Source organism: Aotus nancymaae, unplaced genomic scaffold (genome assembly GCF_030222135.1).
Source record: "Aotus nancymaae isolate 86718 unplaced genomic scaffold, 86718_ANA_hifiasm-v0.15.2.pri h1tg000010l, whole genome shotgun sequence".
Taxonomy (NCBI): Eukaryota; Metazoa; Chordata; class Mammalia; order Primates; family Aotidae; genus Aotus; species Aotus nancymaae.
Genome location: NW_026988421.1, coordinates 9,097,352 through 9,122,665, shown reverse-complemented (window position 1 = coordinate 9,122,665; position 25,314 = coordinate 9,097,352). Strand labels below are relative to the sequence as shown.

The 25,314-nt window shown below is 40.3% G+C and overlaps 1 protein-coding gene across 5 annotated transcripts in view; it reads right to left on the bottom strand.

Moving 5' to 3' along the window:
- The window catches only part of ATE1 (arginyltransferase 1), a 152,404-nt gene extending 128,515 nt beyond the window's left edge, over nucleotides 1-23,889 (bottom strand). The window contains exons 1-8 of one of the 5 annotated variants that reach the window (XM_012453454.3): nucleotides 23,773-23,843; nucleotides 20,613-20,676; nucleotides 18,607-18,669; nucleotides 14,051-14,154; nucleotides 11,474-11,719; nucleotides 8,798-9,027; nucleotides 6,567-6,695; nucleotides 5,524-5,652 (exon numbers count right to left, since the gene is read on the bottom strand). In XM_012453454.3, coding sequence (XP_012308877.2) covers nucleotides 5,524-5,652; nucleotides 6,567-6,695; nucleotides 8,798-9,027; nucleotides 11,474-11,719; nucleotides 14,051-14,154; nucleotides 18,607-18,669; nucleotides 20,613-20,674 — 963 coding nt within the window. In that variant the 5' untranslated portion in view covers nucleotides 20,675-20,676; nucleotides 23,773-23,843. Of the gene's footprint in view, nucleotides 1-5,523; nucleotides 5,653-6,566; nucleotides 6,696-8,797; nucleotides 9,028-11,473; nucleotides 11,720-14,050; nucleotides 14,155-18,606; nucleotides 18,670-20,612; nucleotides 20,677-23,255; nucleotides 23,441-23,772 lie in introns of those variants that run through there. The other 4 variants (XM_012453453.2, XM_012453457.3, XM_012453456.3 and 1 more) reach the window with 4 other exon arrangements.
- Nucleotides 23,890-25,314: the final 1,425 nt, after the last annotated feature.

Genomic DNA, 25,314 nt, shown 5'->3' with positions numbered 1-25,314 from the left:
TTTCGTTATTACTTCGATTAGTTTGAGACCAACCTGGGCAGCACAGCAAGATCCTGCTTCTACAAACACCAAAAACCAAAAATACCTTAATGATTTAAAAAAAAAAAATCCTGCCTCCTGGCCAGGGCACTATCTGTGTGGAGCTTGCAGTTCTCCCCGCGTCTGCGCCGGTTTGCTCTGGGTCTTCCAGTTTCCTCCCACACCCCACAGGTGTGCATGTTAGGCTTACTGGTGTCTACATGGTGCCAGTGTGAGTGTGGGTATGTGTGTCAATGCACCCTGTGATGCAACAGACTCCTGGTCCAGGCTGGGTGTCCAACCTAGGTCCTGAGCTTCCAGAATAGTCTGCAGCCCCCCACCACCTGAAGTGAAATCACTGGGTAAATTATTATCTTACTTGTTTTTATGAATCTTTCTTAAATGTATGTATAGCTCACATTTACTTCAATGTTTAATATGAGAAGTGCTTTGGTTTTTATTTAGAAGTCTGGTGATGTTTTATGACCAGAAATATGCTGTAGGAACTTAACTTTTGTTTATATCAATCAGCCTATGGTAAAACTGGTTTCCTCATATGTCATTTCACCTATGACCACAGTTTCCAAGAACCATCAATGACATTAAGTGAGAACTTACTGTGTATGCCTATATATGATTGTCTGGTCTTTGCATAATTGGAGAATGTCAATTCTCTAATACACTGGATAATTTTCTAACTATAAGTTATTACTTTCATATACAAAAATTTAAACCATTAAGAGGAAAAAACTGAAGATGAAAACTTCTCAAGATTAAAATCCAGAAAATATTTAAATCCGTTAACAAGCAAAGAATCACTTGTAATTATCCTTTCAGTGCCTCAATGAAAATTACAATAAAGGACAGAAAAAAAAGCATTTATTCATACTTCTTGGGCTGTGAACACACAACTTGCACAGGGTGAAACAACACAAGTGTTCTCGATCTACACCACCACCTGGTGGCGGAGTGAGATAGTGGCGCAACTTCCACCATCTCTTTTGAAGTCTCCACAGGGTGGGAACAGATTCATCATGACCTTTTCCCCTCCCCCTCTCCACCACCCCGCCACCCCACTTCCTTTTCCACACTCATTGTCTAAACAATTCACTTGTTTGGTGCAAAAGAAAGCACTAAAAGAGGAAAAGAGAAAAAAAAACATGGACATATCAGGGAAATGAAGTAAAATGGAAGGTGTAAATTCAACTAGTTCAATCAAAACATTAAATGTGAACTGATTTAACACTTCAATTAAAAGGGAGACTGTTCTCCCCCTGGATTTAGAAAAAACAAACAAACAAACAAACAAACAAAAAAAACCCAGGTCAACTACATGGTGTCTAAAAGAGACACACTTTAGATTCAAAGGCACAAACAGATTGAAGGTAAAAGGAGGAAAAAGATGGATCAGGCAAACAGGAATCACAACATGGAGTGGCTCTACTGATAGCAGACAAAATAGATTTTCATCAGGAAATGTTCCTAGAGATACGGATAATCCACAGAATACAAGAGAGTATTTGTAATCACATACATAAGAGACTTGTACCCAGAATATAATGAACTTCTACAACTCAGTAATAAAGACAACCCAATTAAAAAATGAGCAAAGGGTTAGAATACACGATTCTCCAAAGAAATGCAAATGGCCAAAAAGCACAGGAAGGGAAATGCAAATCAAAACCATAATGAGATACCACTTTACATGCACTAAGAGTAACATAAAAACAACTTTAAGAAAAAAGAGACACAACAAGTGTTGGTGAACACATGGAGGGAGAGAGTGGAGCCCTCACCCACTTCTGGTGGGAATGTTAAATGATTTCGCTCTCTGAAAAACAGTCTGGCAGTTCCTCAAAAGGAGAAAACAGTTACCACATGACCCAGTAATTCCACACCTAGGTATACAAGAAAACACACATCCACATAAAAACTTGAACATGGAATGTTCATAACAGAATTTTCCATAAAAGTCAAACAATAAAAACCACCCAAAGCTGGGGGTAGTGGCTTACATTTGTAATCTTAGCACTTTGGGAAGTCGAGGCAGGTAGATCACCTGAGGTCAGGAGTTCGAGACCAGACTGGCCAAAATGATGAAACCCCATCTATACTAAAAATACAAAAAATTAGCCAGGCATGGTGGCGGGCACCTGTAATCCCAGCTACTTGGGAGGCTGAGGCAGGAGAGTCGCTTGAACCCGGAAGGCAGAGGTTGCAGTGAGCCAAGATCATACCATTGGACTCCAGCCTGGGCAACAAGAGTGAAACTCCAGCTCAAAAAAAAAAAAAACGAAAACAAAAACAAAACCCACCGTAATGTCCATCAATGATCAGTGGATGAGTGGAAAACAAAATGAAAAATGTAGTGTATCAGCCAGGTGCAGTGGTTCACACCTATAATCCCAGCACTTTGGGATTACAGGAGTTTGAGACTAGCCTGGCCAATGTGGCGAAATCCCGTTGCTACTAAAAATACAAAAATTAGTCAGGCATGGTGGCACATGCCCGTAGTCCGAAGCTACTCAGGTGGCTAAGGCATGAGAGTTGCTTGAACCTCGGAGGCAAAGTTGCAGTAAGCCAGGATGGTGCCATGCACTCCAGCCTGGGTGACAGAGCAAGACTCTCTCCCCCACCCTCCCCAAAAAAAAGCCAGGCATGGTGGCTCATGCCTATAATGCCAGCACTTTGGGAGTCTAAGGAGGGTGGATCACCTGAGGTCATGTGTTTGAAACCAGCCTGACCAATATGGTGAAACCTCTTCTCTACTAAAAATACAAATATTAGCTGGGCATGGTGGTGGGCACCTGTAGTCCCAGCTACTCAGGAGTATAAGACAGGAGAACTGCTTGAACCTAGGAGCCAGAGGTTGCAGTGAGCCGAGATGGTCTAGGCAACAGAGGAAGACTCCATCTCAAAAAAAAAAAGAAAACTAAAATAAAATATGTACTAAGCATTAAATGATACACATTTTACTGGGTATAATAATGGTACTATAGTTATCTATTTTTTAATGTCTACATTAATAACTTTTAACCTAAGAATAGAGTTCCCTTTTTAAATGTTTATTAGTTTATTTAAAGAAACCAGGTAATTTATCTTATAGAAGTGCCCAAGTGTCATTTTAACACATTCCTTTACCCCTCATATTTCCTGTGAACTGGTCAGTAGATCTAGAAGCTTGTATACATCCGGATTCAATTTCTTTAGCAAGAACATTCCATAGGCGGTGCTTTATACTTCTTACTGGATTACATTAGAAGGCACGTATCTGATCATCCCGTATTTTTAGTCAGTTAAGATACATATGGAAGGATTTACATATAAAATGATATGATGTCTGAGATTTGGTATAAAATAGTACAGCAAAATAACAAAAAAGTATGGAGAGATAAACAAGAATGGCAGCATGTTGAGGCTAGTTGAAGACTGGTGATAGGTATGTAGCAGTTTAAATATTTCCAAAATATTATTTTTAAAAAATCTGGCTCCTACCTGAACCTCCAAAGCCTCATCCCTTGGCCAGACGCGGTGGCTCACACCTGTAATCCCAGCACTTTGGGAGGCTGAGGCGGGTGGATCACCTAAGGTCAGGAGTTCAAGACCAACCTGGCCAACATGGTAAAACCATGTCTATCAGAAATACAAAAATTAGCTGGGCATGGTGGCACACACCTGTAATCCCAGAGACTCAGAGGGATGAGGCAGAAGAATCGCTTGAACACAGGAGGCAGAGGTTTCAGTGAGCCAAGATCATGCCACTGCACTCCAGCCTGGGCAACAGAGCAAGCCTTTGTCTCAAAGGAAAAAGAAGAAAAAAACGTCTCATCCCTTATTACCTCCTAATATGTACCCTATGTTCTGGCCATACTAAACTAAGTATTAATAGTTGTTCCTCAAAAAGGCATACCATTTCACCCTCCACCTCTGCATATTCTAGTCAGGCTACCCAGAACACCCTTCTCCCTTTTTGTCCTGGCAAACACCCCTCATCTTCCAGACTTGGCTCAGATGTCATTTCCCTGAGAAAAACCTCTCTACCCTCCAGTCTCATACTAAGCTGTCTTTCCCTACTAATCCAATGGCTAATTCTAAAGGCACTGCAATTACATACCTGTCTACCACCCCAATTCAGACCATGAACGCCTTTAGTGTTGCTCAAAGTCTGCATAAAAGGACTTCCCAGAGGCCTGAAGTCTACCAGGAGAAGCTCCTGGAGAAGTCTCGAATAAACACACTAGGCCACAGGAACATTTTGTCCCAACTATTCATACCTGCTAAGCAGGGAAGTACAAAGGCATCATCTCCAGAGCAGTAGGAAGGAGGAAACCTCAGAAAGGAATAAGATCCCTGAGAATATCCAAGGAAGCTTCTTAGGCCTAGCAATCCTTACTATCCGCAAATGCTACCAACCACAGTGGCATGGATAGATCGGGAACCTAGGACACAGCTTCTCATAACCGAAATGTGCATATGTATCCTTCAGAAACCTAGTTTAAGATGCAGATTCTGAATCAGTAGGACTGAGATTCTGTGTTCCAGGTACTGCTGATGCTGCAGGTCTGCAGATCACACTTTAACTAGAAGGCTTGGGGGATCTGGGAAGTGAGCCCTTTCTCAGGGAACAGGCAGCATTAACTTCTGTCCTCTGTATTACTCCTCTCTTTTTAGCTTATACATCATGTCCTTAAAAAAACAAAAGCAGTCAAAAAATCAAAACTCTAATTCTGCATCTGTTGGCCTCTTTCTTCCAACATATATAATGGTTCTACTGTGACAATGATGCCATCTCATTCAATTCAATTTTCCAAGCCTGGGAAAGACAGGCCCTCAATAAACACCCATGAAATCATACAATATCTAACAGAAGGTTCCCAATCTATAATGGTTGGACTTAACGCTTTTTCAACTTTACAATGGTGCAAAACCATTCTGTTTTTCACTTTCAGTACAGTATTCAATAAATTACATGAGATACTCAACATTCTGTTATAAAATAGGCTTTGTGTTAGAGAATTCTGCTTAACTGCAGGCTGATATAAGTGTCTGAGCACGTTTACAGCAGGCGAGGCTAAGCTGTGATGTTCGGTAGGTTAGGTGTAGGTATTTCGGATTCATTTCTTGTTAAGATATTTTTGCTTATTGGTCTGTCTTTCCCATTTGATTATGTTTCTTGAAGAGAGAGATTTTTCCTTTTGTTCTGTGGCACACAGTCTGGCACATGATGGGTACTCAGTAAATGACTGTTAACCTAGGTTTGATGACTGACCATATAAACCACTACATTCAGGTTCCTAGAGAAAACACTAAGAACACATCCTGAATTTGCAATCCTTTTTTCTAAGGATTTAAAATGCTCACATGTATGACCATGTGAGTGTTCACAAAAGTTCAGTAATACATACTGAAAGAGTCATCAGCTCCCCCTGACAAGAAAATGGCATATATTACACTTCTTCCCAGACGACCTTATCAACACAGAAAACAACAGTTAACAAACAATACCTCAGTCTTCCCACATTCATCAGGCGGATCCTGGTGTATGGCCACTTGATACTTGACATACAAAGAAAAGGACTGGCTGAAGGACGACTTGAACTCTGGGTCCTCAAAGGAGACAGGTACTAACCTCACCTTCAGAGCAAGGAAAATACAAGCAAATGCTATTGAAACATCTCTAACTGATGATATGCTTCTGAAGGTGAGGCCAGAGTAAGATCTCCGCAAATCCACACCAAAGCTCAAACTGGAATTTGTCATGAAAAGAAACCTCAGACTGGGTGGACTGGTGCAGAGACTGACGTGCTACCTCTGTACTAAAACTTAGGAAAATGTCAAACACGATCGTAAGAGCCAAGAGCCAACAATTTGTTGTTTTTTCCTCTATCCAACTATTGTAGTTTTCTGCATAAACTAGAGTCAATATTGTTGCTAATCGTGGTCATGATCACTACTTCTGCCATCTCTATTTATACTAAGTGTTTTAAGCTTTTTTTTCCTTTCCAGATTTTTCTTGGGTCATTTAATTTATAAAATTATTAGCATACGAGTTCTTCTATTAAAACATTCTACTAATCTTCCTTTTCTAGTCCCACTCAATTATGCAAGGGTAGCAGATTAACAAAGAATAATTTAATTGTGATGAATTCTTTCTACATTTGTCTTTCAAATACAAATAAAGCATTATAATCATGTTAGGCAAAGTATATATCTACCATAAAAATATCAAGTTTCCTGCCTTTTCCGCATAGATATTTTAATTTAGAGCTCTACTACTATCTTTTAGATAAATGCCTCTAAAATAGTGACTTTAAATAATTTTGCATATTATTTTCCACTCTGAAATTATACATGACTGGCACTTCACATGGCACTCGGTCAAATTTGCACTTTCAGAATGTCCATTAATTCAGTCTTACGTCTTTGCAGATATGTTGCAAATTGAACACAAATAAAATGTAGCACAAATAAACCAAGATTTCATTAAATGATATTAAGTGAAAGGGAAAGCTTTGTTTGCATAGGAAAATTACACTTGGTCTGCTGACCTGGCTCTCAGTTGGCGTATCAGGTGAGTTCTTGTGAATAACCATCTGGTAACGTTTATAGACCTGGTAAGACTCCAGAAGTGTGGCTTTGAACTGCGAACTTGGTGGAGATGATCTCACCACCCTCACCTTCAGAAGCAGTTAAAAAAACAATGTTCACTAATTCATTCATTTACTCATTTTGTGGAATATGCATTAACAGTAACTCCCATCCAAGAAACCAAGTTTCAACAATTATTAAGGCACCTAAATATAATATTTTAATATTAAAAACCAGTTAGTAAATAAAGCAAAAAGTTGTTTTTGTAGCGTACAGACTCATTAAGACAGAGGAGGATCCCCTCAAAATTCTCAGCCTCAGCTTTCATGACTGAATTATGTAAGCCTGCCTCTACTGTAAACTGTCAGAGTATTTCCAGCACTCATACACACATATGACACACACAAATACTCTCTAGTTATACACAACTCACCATCAGTAACTCTCAGAAAGACTAAAAATATGAATACAGTTTTTGGACACTCATTCATCATTGCTAACTCTAAACTTAAACTCTACTGTTTAAGTATAAAAGACCTCATAAAGTATTCCTACTTCATAGCATAGTTAACAAGTATGACTGTGAAATCACATTTCCTTTGTTCAAATCTTATAGTCAAATAACTTCTGTGCCTTAGTTTCCTCAAATGTAAAATAAAGATAAGTTTAAAATAGTAATTGCATGCAGTAATGGCTAACATTTATTTTAACATTATTTACTAACCACTTAAAATGTATTAGCAAAACAGAACAGACAAACAGTCAAATGCAAAGCAATGAAAACAACTGGAAACTTGACCTGTGTGTGGGAAGTAATTCTGTGAAGAAAGAGTGACACCTAGTGGTGAAAGATTTCCATACATCCTGAGTATCATTACATTCAAAAAGTAAAAGTAACCACTGGAGAACTGTTAAGTGTGCTTGGTCCCCAGAATACATTACTATTTATGATCAAAAGATAAAAGACACTTCATAAAATTTTTTTTCTTTTTCTTCTTCCTGTTGATTTGCATGTAAAATATTTTAAGCAGCGTACTCTCTCAAGAATTTTGGAAGGACAAAAAATCAGTATCCAAATCAAAGTAGCCAAGGAGTTACAAAAGCTAAAATCTATGTGTAATAATACACAGATTGAATTTGGGCTTAGAATGCATGAAAGTTAATTTTTATTATCAGGATTTTAGTGGTAAGCGATATTCTTAGATGATACTAACCTATAAAATTCAAAGGCTGACCAGCTATTAATCATGTATGAGAATAAGATAAAAATGATTATGGCTAATATTTTTTATTTATTTTTTTGAGACGGAGTTTTGCTCTGTCACCAGGCTGGAGTGCAGTGGCATGATCTCGGCTCACTGCAACCTCCATCTCCTGGGTTCAAGTGATTCTCATGTCTCAGCCTCTCTAATAGTTGGGATTACAGGTGTATGCCACCACGCCTGGGTAATTTTGGTATTTTTAGTAGAGACGGGGATTCACTGTGGTGACCAGGCTGATCTCAAACTCTGGACCTCAAGAGATCCGCCCACCTCAGCCTCCCAAAGTGCTAGGATTACAGGTGTGAGCCACCGCGCCCAGGCCTTGCTTTTGAATTTTATATATGAGAAACTAATATTGAGAAATCTTGATCTGATCTAGAAATGTAAATAAATTTGGAAAAAAGGAGGAATTTGATTCTAAAAGTATTCATATTATGCTCAAATTGGTTTGGGCATTAATGATATAAGATTTCAGCAGTACAATTTAGCCCTATTTAGAGAACTCCTAACTGCTGGCTTATGTATGTGACAACATTTGCTATCTTTATCAAGCTCAGAATATTGTAATGGATAAAATAGTGCTTGCCTTGTGTAATCTACTCTCTTTCACTAAACCAAAACTGCTAAAAATTCAATTTTAAGGAGTAATTCTTTCACTTTACTAAATTTCAATAAAAGTAACATGCTAAAATTGAGTTTTCACAAGTTAAGTAGTCAACTATCTAAAGTATTCTCAGTCTTTTTAAAATAAGGGAGTTTCTCTCAAATAGCAGTTAACTTAGTATACACAAATGTTACTTCATCCCAATTCTCTTTAATTTCTCATTATTTAACTAGAAAAACATCAACTGGTTAGAACTTCAAATAAAAATAAAGGAGATGCTCAAAGAAAAAATAATAAAACAAATAACAAACGTCCTCCAAAGTACCTCTAACTTGTGTGATGCATTCTCTGGTAAAGATTCAAAAATTAAATCTTCGAGTGATTTGGGCTGGTTGGATTTAGCCTTTGCTGGAAACAAAGATGGTGGCTGACCTTGAACCTGGAAACCCTCATGTTCTCCAGCTGGGTTCTGCTGCATGAGTTTTAACCTTTTCCTTTCTTTCCGGATTTCCTTTGCTTTTCGACATGGAGGCTTACTCAAATCAGCCCCTTTGCCTAAAAAGAATTTTAAAATGTTAGACCAATCACATTTGGCTCTGGAAAAGTTTTTTCACATGTCTCAAAGATTCTACAGAGTAAGTCCAAAGCATTCCAATGGTTAGGCTAGCTTTGGGGTAGATGTTTCTGAGGATCCGGATACGGAGCTGTAAGTTGATCTAAAATTCTACCTTAGAAGCGGGAGTTGCCAAAGAAAAGTAAATATAGCACAAAAACTTTCCAAGGAGCTGCTTACTGCTGAAAATATTTTCTTTAGAAAACACATCCATCCACTTCTCTGCCTCTGTGAGGAAGAACATAATCCCATCAAAGTATCTCCAGCTTTAAAAGGACACTGCTATTTCTGCCCAACCTTTCTGAGGGCCATTTCTCTGAAAGCACTACTAACATAGATAAATACTTAGGAACCAGGTGTAAAGGAATACTTATCCCAGCACAAACTCTGGCAGGTTTTTTTAAATGAAAAGAATCCTTGCACACCTGTAATTCTAGCACTTGAGAAGCTAAGCAGTCAGATCACCTGAGGTTGGGAGTTTGAGACCAGCCAGGCCAACATGGAGAAATCCTGTTTTTTTTTTTTTTTTTTTTGAGACGGAGTCTCGCTCTGTCACCCAGGCTGGAGTGCAGTGGCACCATCTCAGCTCACTGCAACCTCCGTCTGCTGGGTTCAAGCAATTCCGCTGCCTCAGCCTCCTGAGTAGCTGGGACTATAGGTGCGCACCACCATATCCAGCTAATTTTTTGTATTTTTAGTAGAGACGGGGTTTCACCATGTTGGCCAGGCTGGTCTCAAATTCCTAACCTCATGATCCACGTACCCCAGCCTCCCAAAGTGCTGGGATTATAGGCGTAAGCCACCACGCACGCCCATGAAACCCTGTTTCTACTAAATATACAAAAATTAGCCAGGTGTGGTAGCACACACCTGTAATCTCAGCTACTCAGAAAGCTGAGGCATGAGACTCACTTGAACCCGGGAGGCAGAGGTTGTGGTGAGCTGAGATGGCACCACTGCACTCCAGCCTGGGCAACAGAGTGAGACTCAGTCTCAAAAAAAAAAAAAAAAAAAAGAATCGTTGCTTAATTGAAGGTATCTGTGTCCTTCTCCAAATACTACAGATATTTAGGTCTCATTAGTTCAGTTACAGTTAATCAGAGTTTTGTTCTAATTAAAGATCAAATATCAAACTGACAACCCTTTAAAATTAAAATTTTGACTATTATAAACTAAGTAAAAATACTTAGAAAAAAGCCTGGAAAGAAGACACCATGGTAACAGTCAGTTTACTTCATTTCAGAAACAGAGAAAGGATTTTTCTTTGTTTGTAGTGTTCTCTTTTCTCCAAATTTCTAACAATGAACACTACACTAGTAATTTCTAGAAGATATTAACTAAAGCAATAAGCTATTTAAGATCCCAAAACATGGTATTCACAAACCATATAAAAGTCAGCAAAAAGGTTTATAAAACTAGCAAATTCAGTTTTTAGCGAGAAGAAAATCAAAACCTAGAGTGGTGAAAGGACTTGCCTGAGACCATAAACTGATCAAATGAAAACCAATCTGATGAGAAAACAGTGAGTTCACAAATAGTTCAGACTAGGTCACGGCTTCACTAGCATGTTTTCTAACTAAAAATAAAGTTTACTTTAAAAAAAAAAAGACGGCCGGGCGCGGTGGCTCAAGCCTGTAATCCCAGCACTTTGGGAGGCCGAGGCGGGTGGATCACGAGGTCAAGAGATCGAGACCATCCTGGTCAACATGGTGAAACCCCGTCTCTACTAATACAAAAAATTAGCTGGGCATGGTGGCGCGTGCCTGTAATCCCAGCTACTCAGGAGGCTGAGGCAGGAGAATTGCCTGAACCCAGGAGGCGGAGGTTGCGGTGAGCCGAGATCACGCCATTGCACTCCAGCCTGGGTAACGAGCGAAACTCCGTCTCAAAAAAAAAAAAGAAAAAAAAAATCTTACCTGACAAAAGGCAAAGTTAAATATCAAAATCTGGACATTTTAAAACTAAAATATACTACAATTGCATTCAAAAATTTAATGATAAACTGAAGAATTTTATGATGTATTTTGGACATAATACCTATAATTCATGTTGTGTCACTTAATGCTAAAATAAGAATGTTTATCACAACTTTTCACTGACAAAAATTTGATTCTCAACTCTGTAAGGCTCTAAAGTAGTAAGAAGAAATGGAACTCTTTTAAAATGTCTGTATTTAGGGATAAGGCCATTATTTCAGGCTTTTCAAGCACAGGAGTTTGTAAAAGGCACGATTTGTCTAATTCTAGCCAGTAATAAATAAAGCAGGGTTCTGTTTTACAGATTGCTTGAATAAGTCATCCTTTTGCCTGATGGAAAGACCCAGGGTTTAAAATGACTCAGCAAAAGGAAAAGCAGTGAATAGGACTTGATATAAAAAATCTTTACTACCTGGCTTAGGAACTGTGTGAACTTTAACTGAATGTGATGGTTCACCAGAGCCCAACTTCTCTCCTACGAAATCTTGTGACTGAAGTAATTCCTGAGGTTCTTCTTTCTTGGAGTTTTTTCCTTCACTCTCTAAACTCTCTTTGAGGTCATCACTGAGCGTTTTAAGATCACACTGTATATCCAATTTATTTATCAATGCAAAGTCACCCGCAACAGCATCATTCACCGTGGAATCCATGGGCTCATCTACAAATCAGAAGAAATTAAAAATCCATCAGCTGGGTCATTTGACACCGTCAAGATAAATACAGAAATAAAATGTCCCTATTACCCATTGTGGCAGAATTACTATCTGGCCACCAAATCCACTCTTATCCTCCAGTATAAGAGAGCTGCACTTAAGACTGTGGCACAGCTGGGCTTGGTGGTTCATGCCTGGAATCCCAGCTCTTTGGGAGGCCAACACAGGAGGACTGCTTGAAGCCTTGAGGCCAAGAGTTTAAGACCTGCCTGGGCAACATAGTGAGACCCTACCTCTACAAAAAATTAAAAAAAAAAAAAAAAATGTGGCACCCTAGCAGGGGAATGTACTACCAGACCCTTTACCAGAGGTGACCAAGCTCCTGCCAATGGAACATAACATAACTGATATGTCCAACTGTGCTTTACTAGTTTTAAAGGAAACTTGTGACCCTGAACTTCTACCCCTTTCCCCAATGGCTAGATTAGTTAAAAACCACAGCAACCTGGGAAATCACGTTAAAAAAGTCCCAGAATGGCTGGTGGGGAGCAGAGCTGTAGCCAACCTAGAACACTCACACTGAACTATATTATGTGAGGAAAGAAACAGACTTTTATCTTTTTTTTTTAGTTATTGCATTTTGGTATCTTTGTCATAGCTGTTTATTCCTTTACCCTAATGAGTACATCACTCCTAAGAATTAAGTTCCAGGCACAGATAATTCAGAAGCCTATAACAAGTCAAATAAAGAACCAAATGTAAACACTACATAAGAAAGACAAGCAACTACCAACTACCAATTTATAAGTAGACAGCATCTTCAACGCTTAGCTCCATGTGAATTTTTTTTTTTTTTTTTTTCAGACAGAGTCTTGCTCTATCACCTACGCTGGAGTGCAGTGGCATGATATTGACTCACTGCAGTCTTGACCTCCCTGATTCTCATGCCTCAGCCTTCCGAGTAGCTGGGACTACATGTACCACTATGACTGGATAACTTTTGTATTTTTAGCAGAGACAGGGTTTCGCCATGTTGCCCAGACTGGTCTCTAACTCCTGGTCTCAAGGGATCCTCCCAACTTGGCCTCTCAAAGTGCTGGGATTACAGCTGTGAGCCACCATGCCCAGTCCAGAACATGATTCCTGGTCACCAAAATATTTGTAAATTGACTAGCCAACAAAATCTATTTGACCTTTAAGATTATGTACCACAATATTCTTCAGAGCTACACCAAAATTCTGATGTTTCTGATGCTCTAAGTTCCCTTGAACCTCTCTCTAAAAGACGTCTGGCCTCTTTGTTAATCCAGCTCTGCAAAGCTCCTCCAAAGTCCTGAATCCTGGTCCATTAAGAGCTGTGCATGAGGTTAAAGAACTTACCTGCCTTGCTGGTCACTGTACCTCCAGTATTTATATAAAACAGTGACTGAGGCATTGTAGGCATTCAAAACATATTTGTAGGGTCAGGTGTGGTGGCTCATGCCTGTAAATCCCAGCAGTCAGGGAGGCTAAGGCAGGAGGACTGCTTGAGCCCAGGAGTTTGAAACCAGCCTGGGCAACATAAAGAGACCTTGTCTCTATTTTTAAAAAAATAAAAAATAATTAAAAGAAAAACATATTTGTGGAATGAATGAATGAGCTAAGGCTAAAAATGAGAGGGTCCCAGGATGAGGCATTTCCTATGTCAACAGTGAAGAGGAGCTCTAAGAACAGCAATCCCAATTTTTATGCTCACATGTCAGCCACTGCCAATAAGAAAACTTAAATAAAACTAAAAATAGTGAACAAACCTAAGGAAAAAAAAGCAAATCATCCGTAACCAAAGTTAAATGAATGCTATTAATTATCTTTTAGCAAAGCCACTCTGATCAAAGAAGAGAACTGAAGACAGCATAATTTACTGAAGTAAAGCCTTATTCAAACAAAGAAAATCTGATCTTTATTCACCATTAAAAGAACAGTGCAATTTTGTACAAGCTACATGTAAGCATTTGCTTCTTGAGAGACAATGTCACTTTCTATTTACTTCATAAGGACAGTATTAGGATCAAGAAAGATGAGTTATCAAAGCATTCTAGAAACTGACATTTGATAAACTCCCGGAAATCACATCTTTCACATGATCTTCTATATTCTTTCCAAACTCTTCTGATACATATTCCCTATACCTTGATTTGGGGGCCGATGGTAACTGGAATAGCAGTGCTCACAGTAGTCACTGTCATCGTAATACATGACCATATTAATTACCCTTCCCCTACCTAACTTAAGATGACTGAAAGTGGGACCCCTGCAAACACAGACAGTAAATAGTTTTTAGACCCAGCCCATCTCACCCTTACAACTTCCTTTGGGAATCTCCCCTTGAGCCAGAAATTTCAACATTTTTTTCAAAACCTTCTTGTGAGATTTTGAAGGCTGAAACTGTAAAGGTCGGCACCTAGGAAAACAAAATAAATATTTAAAAAGTGAACTCAAACCTTGAAGAAATAAAATCAACTCTGGATATCATCTAGTACAATGAGACAACCCCATGCCTGAGATTTCTGGTTAAAGATGGGGCTTCATGTAGCCTCTAATCCCAGCCCACATCACACTAAGACTATAGTTGAGAGATTTTTTTTTTAAAAAAGAGAAAGACATAAAACACTAGAAAAAAGAGAAGAGGAGAAGTGTTAGAAGCTGGAAAACAGATGTACAAGTGGCAATTCTGCTTTAACAGACCAAAGAAAGTTGAATCCTAGGCCAACAGTGGGGAAAAAAAAAAAAAAAGCCAATTTTCTCTACATTACCCTTAAAAGTCTTAGGGATTGGTGACACCTGATGCCTCTGGAAATATAAGTGAAAGTAGGTCTAAAAATAGAAATATCCCTTTAAAGTCTTGTTTTTGAAGCAGTTAGAACAGATGTCAGATCCCCTCTCCCACCCCAGGCTCCCCACTACTCAACCCAGCAGAAAACTGCAATATTTCAGGAAAGAGTAAAAAATAGAACCTCTTACAGAATGTATGCAAGCCACAGCTGAAAGCAGCTTAAATGAAAGTGTACATAGTACATGTTGAGATCACCAACCCAGCCCCAGAATAACAGCAGGTTATGTAATACTTTCTCTCCGGAATGTGGTCAGACCTAAAATACTAACATCAGGGATTCCCCAACAGAACAGCCAGCCAGATCACCCACAGTAAACAAGGCAAGAAATACCCATGGCCCACAATGAACAAAACTCATCAGGTACACAGAATTTCCAATGGAACACTGAAAAGTCATAATCACCAGACACTCAAGGAGAGCCTCTACTGAAAAAACAGGTACCAAACAAACTGGAAAAAGTAACTTGGCAGACACAGACCATGGCAGAAAGAAAAGAACCTTTTTAAAAAATCCTTGCAAAGATCTCGTTTCTTAAGCCACTACACCCATAAAGTAACAAGGTGTTATCAAATAAACAAACAAGAGTCTGAGAACAAAAAGACCTTCAGAAGTAAAACTATGACAGGAGAAGTTTAAAAATTAAGTAGAAGACCTGAAAACTAAAGTTGAAAAAACCTCCCAGAAGATACTGCAAAAAAGAGATGAAAAACTGAAGAGAAAAGGTAAAGTCAGAGACCAGTTTAAAAGGTCCAAAATCTAAACAAAGGCACTAAAAAAGAAGAAAATGGAGGTGAGAAGATAAAACAAAAAAACTTTTAAATTCTCCCTTATCCTTAAAGGATAAGATGGGACAAGTTCCCAGGAAAGAAGGGCCCCTGCAGTTCACCTGTGATTGACAAAACAGATACAGAACCAAATGGACTATGAAATGTAAGAACAGAGGATAGAAAAGCACAGATACAGAACCAAATGGACTATGAAATGTAAGAACAGAGGATAGAAAAGCTTCCAAAGAGAAAGAACACGTTTCAGACAAAAGTACGAGAATCAGAATACCACTGCACTTACCAACAGTAATAAGACAATAGTGGAACAAAGCTTTCAAAATTCTAGGAAAATTATTTTCATCCTACATTCCTGTACCTTGCCAAACTAAAGTTTGAACAGTGAATCAATGTTTGCAGACACACAAGGTCTCAAAAATGTATCTCTTACGCACTTTTTCTATTAGAAGATTTGCTTCACTAAAACAAGGGAACAGTCCAAGAAAGAAGGGTTTCCAAATCAGGCACTAAAAAGAATCCCCAAGATGACAACAAAAAGAATAGTCCAGGCCAGGCACGGTGGCTCACATCTGTAATCCCTCAACTTTGGGAGCCTGAGGCAAATGAATCACTTTAGGTGAGGAGTTCGAGACCAGCTTGGCCAACATGATGAAACCAACTCTACTAAAAATATAAAAATTAGCCGGGCTTGGTGGCGGGTGCCTGTAATCCTAGCTACTCAGGAGGCTGAGCCAGGAGAATCACTTGAACCCGCGAGGCAAAGTTGCAGTGGCTGAGATTGCACCATTGCACTCCAGCCTGGGCAGCAAGAGCAAAACTTCGTCTCAAAAAAAAAAAAAGCTGATCATGATGCTTCAGGTCTGGGGGATAATCGTTCAGATCAAACTGGTCAGAAGGCTCCACAAACAGGTCAGAAGGCTCCAAAAGAGACTTTTCTCAAGTAGATAAAAGTGACCATAGCGCTTGATGCATTTAAACATACTAAGAAGAAACTTACATAACTGGGATTTATTTTCAAAATAATCTGGTCATAGCCATATAGACTATGCAAACAAAAAAGATAATTAGTAACTCTAAGGAGAGCAAAAACTTGTGCAGGAAAGGAAAAGTAATCATAGTACCCACCATGGCTCAGTTGTGAAGCATATTTACACAGTCACAATGATGTGAATACATCTGCCCAAAATTATATGACTTCTAAATGGAAAGCTTGGGATGGAGACAAAAAAGAGCTTGAATGTGGCAGGGAAACAGGGGTAAGAGAAAACTAAATCCTTATCTTCCATAGAGAGAAGCCTGGAAATAATGGAGAAAACTAAAGAAAAAGAAAAAGAAAAAGAAAAAAAATCAAGGGTTACAATATATAAGCATGTTGCTTAAAGACAGGAAGATGAAAAACCAAAAGAATTAGTTCAAATGTTTTAAGATGACTGCCGTGGGGGAACAGGAAATGGGAAAGGGGGGCTGGGGGACTGCTTTTCCCAAAACAAGCTTTACTGAAACTTGATACTTTAAATTACGAGCATGTGCAATTCTGATAAAAATAAAAACAAAACAAAACAAGAATCATAGCCAGAGAAGTTCATCCTCATTTATCCATACATACTGGGGAGTCCTGACTTCTTGTTCTAAGAAGAAGCTAAACTGTAGCTATAAGCTCCTTTCCTTTATATAAGTTCTCACTGTAACTACTATTATATACAAGGTGAAAAATAACCAGAAGAGTAAACATGGAAAATGACTCCATAAGAAGAAGATGTATGATAAAATTACAAAGAGAAGCAATTCAGGAAACATTTGATGCTATGTAAAATGCAAAAATCACGTAACTACTTTGTTTTGCAATGTTCACTGAATCCCCTTTTATAAAGGCACTATACCTAGAATACTGCTTTCCATGTAACAGGCACCAAATAGATTCTAGAATCTTTTTCTTTAACCAACCGAAATCACACTTTTCTAATCATAAAGATTAGGCCAATAAACTTCAAATTTATGAACAGAATCCTGCCCATAATCCAATAAATTGCTAGTTGAAGACAAATGACTCCTGCCTTAGAAGACATCTTCTCTTTATAATCACGAAAGCTGAAAGAGCACAAGATACTCTGTCACTCTATCCTTTGTGTAATGAGACAATGTCAGCACACCAGACCCCATTTTTCTCATCCTCTGCCAATCCTATGGTCAGTCAGGTAAAAGAGAAGGCTCCCAGCCAGGCCTGGTGACTCACGCCTGTAATCCCAGCACTTTGGGAGGCCAAGGCGGGCAGATCGCCCGAGGTCCAGGAGTTTAAGACCAGCTTGGTCAACATGGCAAAACCCCGTCTCTACTAAAAATACAAAAAAATTAGCTGGGCATGGTGGTACACGCCTGTAACCCCAGCTAGTTGGGAGGCTGAGGCAGGAGAATCACTTGAACCCAGGAGGGAGAGGTTGCAGTGAGTCGAAATTGAGCCATTGCACTCCAGCCCAGGTGACAGTGCGAGACTCCATCTCAAAACAAAAAAAAGAAAACTGGACTCTGAATGTAGGTGGCAGATTAAATGTAAGCCCTCTTCCTTCCAATTAATTTTTTTTTCAATTTTTACTTTAGATTCAGGGGTTACCAGTACAGGCTGGTTACCTGGATATATTGCATGACGCTGAGGTCTGCAATATGAAGGAGCCTACCACCCAGGTACTGATCATCATAACCAAGTTGGTTTTTCAACCCTAGTTCATGCCCTCCCTCCTCCTCTAATAGTTCCCAGATTCTACTTTTGCCATCTTTATGTCCTTGAGTACCCAAGGTTTAGCTCCCACTTATAAGTGAGAACATGCACCTACTAAGTAATTTATAAGAGCTCGCAGTATTGAACCACAAGCACTGTGTCAAGCAATATACCAGAATGTAGAAAATCTTAAGCTAAGTCCTATAAAATTTAGCATCCAAAAGTAATGTCAGTATTTACCAACATTTTCCCAATATTTCATGGCATTCATTGACAAGATTGCTAAATTAAGAGGGTATTTTTTCACATCATATTTATATCTGAGCCAATCAAACAGTATTACTAAAAGCTACTGATGGATAAATATAGCACCAGTATGTAGAAAAGACATAACTCATTTGCTTTTCCTTTTAAAGGACATCTACCTAGAGTGGAAATAAAAACTTAAAAGGCACAAGAGACTACTAAAAAATTATACACAATCTTCATATTGTAGATCCTCTACTAATTAAAATTCTTACCTTATTGTGTACTGAGGACAACATGTTTGATTCATGACAGGTTTGTACACATATTTTCCACTTCTAAAATTATAAAAATAGTTTGTTAATATCTTATATATTTTTCACTTGTACCAAAATAGACTAGCACAGAAGCATAAAATTAAGGGCAAAAAATCTAACCAATATTGTAGAAATGCATGTAGGTTTAATTACTCTTCATAAGCTAAATAATCTTCAAAGTGGGTGTACCAAAGTTTAGAACCTAGCCTTTTATTTCCTAAAGCTTTACTTGTGTACCCCAAGGCCAATCATCTCAGTTATCCTCTCACCAGCATCTGCCACCCATCCTTAATACCACACGGGCAATGAGAGAAATGCCCACAATCCTGTGGGGCTCATGTATGTGCTGCCTGTTACAAGCACATTTGGGTATTCCACATGCGCCTGTACAAAGTACCCCAAAACTAACCCGGTTCTTTCCACGCATTCCAGATCTATGGTAGTAACTGAACCGCTCATTCTCTTCTCAAGTCAGAAACCTGGGAGTCATTTTAGACTCCTCCCTGGAATTCACCTCTATATCCTGTCAGCAAGCTTTCCCACTTTAAACCCTGTCTTAAATTGTCCCCTCCTATTGCCATTCCCACTAACATGCCAGTCCTCGTCATCGCACATCTTGATAATGAAATAACCTCTGAACTCATCTTCCTGCCTCTATGACCACCCCCTCAAATACCTCTCAGCCATCTGAACAATGTTTTCTAAACCAAATTCCATCATATTTCTCTCTTACCATAAAATCCTTCCATGACTGCTTTCTACCTTTTAAAAGTTCTGGCCAGGCATGGTGGTTCACTCCTATAATACCAACACTTTGAGAAGCTAAGCTGGAGGAACACTTGCAACCAGGAGTTCAAGACCAGCATGGGCAACATAGCAAGATCTTTAAAAAATTTAAAAATTAGCCAGATGTTGTGATGCACACCTGTAGTCCTAGCCACTGGAGAGGCTAAGGCAAGAGGATCACTTGAGTGTGGCAATCTGGGGTTACAGTGAGCTATGATAATGCCACTATACTCCACCCTGGGCAACAGAGCAAGAACGTATCTCTAAAAAAAAAAAAAATTCCTTATCATGGCATACAAAGTCCTTTAAAATCTGACCTATGTCTACCTTCTGAATCTCATTAAGTTTAAGGAAAGTTGTGATGTTTCAGCTGGTGTTTCCAATCCCACGTATTTTGGTAAGTATTAGCATACAGTATTTAATATTACTTATATTTACACAAGGAACTTTAAGAGTTACTTAGAAATTATCTACATAAAAATAACTACTCAAAACAGGTCATGTGTGGACTTTAATGAAATCCTTATTCAAATAAACCAACTGTTAAAGAAGACATTTTTGAGACAATCTGGAAAATCTAATAAAAAGTAGGTAACAGGTAACATCAAAGAATTTTTATTAATTTTGTAAGATGTGATAACAGCAGTATGGGTAAGTTAAAAAGAAAAAAAGACCCCTCTCTTAGAGATACATACTTACTGCTAATCTATTGATAGGATAAATGTAATAATACAGATGTAATTTGCTGTTAAATATTGAAAGGAGGAGCAGGTGCCAGGCATAGTGGCTCATGCCTGTAATCCCAGAACTTTGGGAGGTTGAGGTGGGCGGATCACTTGGGGTCAGGAGTTCGAGACCAGCCTGGCCAACATGATGAAACCCTATCTTTAAAAAAAAAAAAAAAGGAGCAGGAGAATCAAACATGATTGGCAGAATGTTAACAACTGTTGAAACTTAGTGATAAGTACCTGAGGTTCATTCTAATGTACTCTCTGCTTTTATGGATATTTGACATTTTCCTAATGAAGTTTTTTAAGAGAGAAAAAATCACTACACAAAAGAATATAATAAAAATTTTCTTAAACCTCTTTCCAACAACAGGAAAGAGTTTCAAAGGCATGCTCTATTTTTCAAGAACCTGAGTAACAGCCGGAAGACTCTGTATCAGGAAGCTTTACCTTCGCCATCCTCGGTCTATGAGATCCTGATAATCCTGTACTGTCATGGAATGTGCCCACATGCCTGAAAAAATAAGTAGTGTGTTAATTAGGGCAGGGTGACCTTTTTTCTTTTTTAAATTCAAAGTGTGATTTTCAAAAACAGGAATATTTAGGTTAAAATTCCAAAACACTCACATTGGAGAAAGGAAAAGTTTGTACATACTTCACACCTGTTAGTCTGACACACATACAGCACAAATAAAAAATAATAGTATATTTATTTTAATTCGAAAAAACACATCAAAGTAATTATATTTATTTGAGGATTAGTCAGTAGTCTCTATGACATCATAAATTTAGGTCCTCACTGCAATCAGACTGCATCAGACCTTCAAACTTTAGTAATATTCCCAATGATTTAATATGCTGGTCTCTTCAGAAAACTTAGCAAAATGTTCTGTGCTTATTAGGTCTCCTGATTTAAATACAGGTATATATTTACAGTGCAGTCTTGAGCATTAAAAATTGGAGAAAAGTATGTAACAATATTCCTTCTACGTGTAAGAATTAAAAGTAATTCAAATGCCAAGGAACAGGAAGATGATTACAGGGGCTATGATGATATTAACATGATGGAATAATTACACAACTATGGAAAAAAACGAAGACTATGAGGAAACATTTAAAGACATATCAGAACTAAAGTTAAGGCTTGGTGTGGTGGTGGCTCAAGCCTATAATCACAACACTTTGGAAGGCCAACATGGAAGAAGATCACTTGAGGTGAGGAGTTCAACACAAGCCTGGGCAACATAGCAAGTCTCTGTTTCCACAAAAAATAAAAAATAATAGTAATTAGTCAGGTTCTGTGGCACGTGCCTATGGTCCCAGCTACTTGGGAGGCTGAGATGGGAAGAGACTTGAGGCGAGGAGTTTGAGGCTGCAGTAAGCTATAAATGCCCCACTGCACTCCAGCCTGAGCTAAGGAGCAAGACCCTGTCTCTTAAAAAAACAAATTAAAGTTAAAAAAGAAATGGATTTTTCTCTTTTGTAAACAGTAAATCGCATCAGAGATATGTAAAGATAGAGACAGGACTGACAGAGCAGGATATAGTGGGTAGTGGGAAAGGCATGGCACTGGAGTCCAACAGAAATATCTGGACACCTGGCAGGCACTCACTGATACTAAGGAGTCACCCAATGAGCCTCAATTTCATCATCTGTAAATAAGAAAAACAAAACTCACCTACCCAATAAGTAGATGCCCCATAATAAAGAGTATAAAAATCAAAATCGAGATACTAGAAATTGATGATTATTTTCTCCTGATGGAAAGGTTGCAGGCATATTTCCTCCACAAAATGTGAAATACAAGACATTTATGTTAGCCAGTTTTCTCTTGCCACAATTACTGGAAAAACATAAGCAATGACCTATTAAGATATTAACTTTAGGCACGTTTAATGTAACTTATTGATTTTATAATTATTATAGCCAAAATACAAAAATTCTGAAAAAGAGAAGGAAGGAACCTATATTACTCTAAGGCCATATTACCACTGTCAGTATTTGGTGTGCTTCTGGGCCCTCTTCCTCCCAGAACTGTAATCATGTCGCAGAAGCTATTTGCATCCTGTTGATTTTCTCCGTTTAACTCCACACTGGAAGCATTTTTCCACTTAGTCTTCATAATCCTCACTTCTAATGATAGCATAACTGTCTACTCAAGACCGCTGCCCACAAGAAGCACTTAATAAACACTTAATGAAGGAGTAAATGCACACACCGTTATCGACCAAATCATTCTCCACTCACACCTTTACATGGAAAATGCCTGTGTGTTTTCATGCAAATTTCGTCTTCTACAATGCCAGACTGTTCCATTAAGATAATAGACTCTACACTCTATATTGGCCAATGCATGGCAAGGCAGGAAATAAGCACGATGTTTTGTTTACCAATAACAAATCTCCCCCAAAGAAATCTGAATCACAAGGCAAAAACAAAACAAACTTGTGGGCTGGCTTTGCTGTCGTCGGGGTGGGTGGAGGAAATACATAGCATATAAGCAAATGGTAAAAATTTCAAACAGATCTGGCCAAACAGAACCCCTAACCGGTAGCGACCTCGATCACCAATTTGTCTTTTTTAAAAAAATAAAAACTTTTTTTTAACCCAGAAATGCAAGGGGTTCATCCTGTATATTCGTCCAGGGACGTCTGAGTCATACATGACGGGTACCTGTATGCACACCCACAGCTCCTTTCTGAACCGCGTCTCGCCCTCGCTCCCGGTATGCTCCCCCCACAGCACCCACCGGTGAGCCCTGGCTATTAACTACGGCTCAGGTGCGTTCTCCGGCACTGTGTGCCCGTCCTTCACTTCACACATCTACCCCACACAGGCGTTCGTCTCCCGACTATGGGGAGACCATCACAATCTCGCGGGTCCGGGCACTGGTAGGGATTTTCCTGCAGAACAGGTACCGCGAAGCTGCCCCGCTGAGCCGGCGCCGCGGCCCTCCCGAGGGTGACCCCTCCGTCTCGGCCGTGGTACTGGGGCCGCCCAGGGACTCCGGCCGCCTCGCGTCCCAGCTGGGGGACCACGGGATCCAGAGACCTGGCACCCGGCTTCCCACGCCCGCCGTCCCGGCTCGCTCACCATTGGAGCGGCTGCCCAACTCGTTCTTGCAGTAACCACAGCGGTAGAAGTCCTCGCTGGGGAAATAGTCCACGATGCTGGGCGAACTCCCGGCCCAGAAAGCCATGGCCTCGGCCCCGCGAACGCTCAGGCTTCCGGCCCAGCGTCGCCGCCACTGCCGCCGCCACCCCACAATGCAGCGCGCCGCCCGGGAGCCCCCCGAGGCTCGCACGAAGCCACTCGGGCGCCCGCAGGCCCGGTCGGCCCGGCGCCTCTTGGGGCTGACGCCGCCCGCGCCATCTTGACCGAGGGCAGCTTTCCACTATTTCCGTTTTTTCTCCGTAAGGGGCCGCCGTCGTCAGTGAGGGTGAGGCAGAGTGAGACCAAGCAGGATGGGGAGAGTCGAGAGAGGCGGGGAAGCGGGAGTCGGGGTGTGAGCCTGCTCTTACCCCCGCCGAGGGTCTGCCCGAGGCGTGGCGGGCGCGGCAGGGGTTGGGCGCGAGGCGGCCGCGCCAGCCCTGGCGTCGGGGACACTCACCGCAGGAAGCTTTGCCCTCCTTGGAGTCGCAGTAGCCGCAGTGGTAGCCAGCCCTGAGGCCCTTGTATTCCACCACCGAGGCCATGGCCGCCGCGAGGGTCCGCTCCGGCCGGCCACGCCTCTCGGCGCCCGGGACCGACCTCCGCGAAGCGCGGGGGCCCGTAGAGGGAGGGGTGAAGAGCGAGCCCGGCGGGCGCGGGGGGCGCGGGGGGCGCGGGGGGCGTGCCCCCAGGCCCCGCGTTTGGGCCAGTGCTTCCCACAGCTGTGCGTTTTCAGCTCCATTTCACAGGTAAGGAAACTAAGGACCGAAGGTTGTGATTATCCCAAGGTCATTTCCGGCAGGTGTAGGATCGAAAGTTCCCCTCTCAGGCCGCCCCTTGTCACCATGTAGGTGACTTGCTAGCGCTTCTTCCAGGTCAGCTGGCACGCACTCCAGTGCCCGTGGATGCAAGAACAAAAGCAGATATTCCGAGAATGGCAAGGGTTTGCAAATTAAAGAACAATTAGGCCTTTTAAAGGAAACAACTATCAGTTAGAGCCAGTTGCTGTCTTGTGTCACTGTCAGCCCTGTGCCACATGTAACTTAATAAGAGATGCTGGAAGTACAGATTTTTTTTTTTTTTTTTTAACTCTACAGGCCAAACAAAACAATCTGAATCCAGCACATGGGCCTCCATTTTGCAACCACTGTTTTAAGGAAGATTTCTTAGGGAATGACGGTCTAGGGCAAAATATAAAAATGAGTACCTCCAGCAAGGTAATATCCTTATCTTTCCCTCCGCGTGCACAGATAATTTAAGTCGTCTGTTCTCATAGTTTTCTCAGTCAACAATAAAGCTGATTATGCAGTATTTTTTAAAGTGGTGTGTTTACAAAAGTGAAATCATGAAACTCAGAGAAATAGAAATAAACTTTTGAGATGAGTTTTGACATTCTTGAACCCAAGGGCCTGTGTTGGATATGTACCTAGTTGAAAGTGGCTTCTTAGTGGCCTGGTGACTTGTTAATACTCCCAAGCATCACTTGTGCTTCCCACAAGGCACGTAAGGAATGGCCATGTAATATCCAGCAGTTTCTTAGGGCCCTCCAGGTTCCTCCAACTCCTTAGACTTGAAGGCTGTGTGCTGTATCTCAGTATTCATCTTCTTGAGTCAAGCTTCATCCATTTTGTTATTTGTGGCAGATTTGACTATTCCCAGTCCTTTCCCAGATTGGCTCTCATTTTGAACAAAAGCAAGGTCTGTGGAATGCATCAGAAAAAGAGCAGAATATGCTCTGGATGGAAGGTTGACCAGGAGGCTTTTTGGTCTTAATATTCCTGTCCCACTTCACTTCTGTCCCTTAAAGCCTCATCCTTATCCTAAGTCCTACGTTAACCTCAACCAGGGCACTCCAAGACATGTCAGCCTTGAAAAATAATGAGAATGTCCAAAGTCTTAGGCATGTGTGTTGTTTTTCTTTATTATATTTTATGTTAGAGGCAGAGTCTGACTCTTGTCCAGGCTGGAGTGCAGTGGCGTGATCTTGGCTCACCACAGCCTC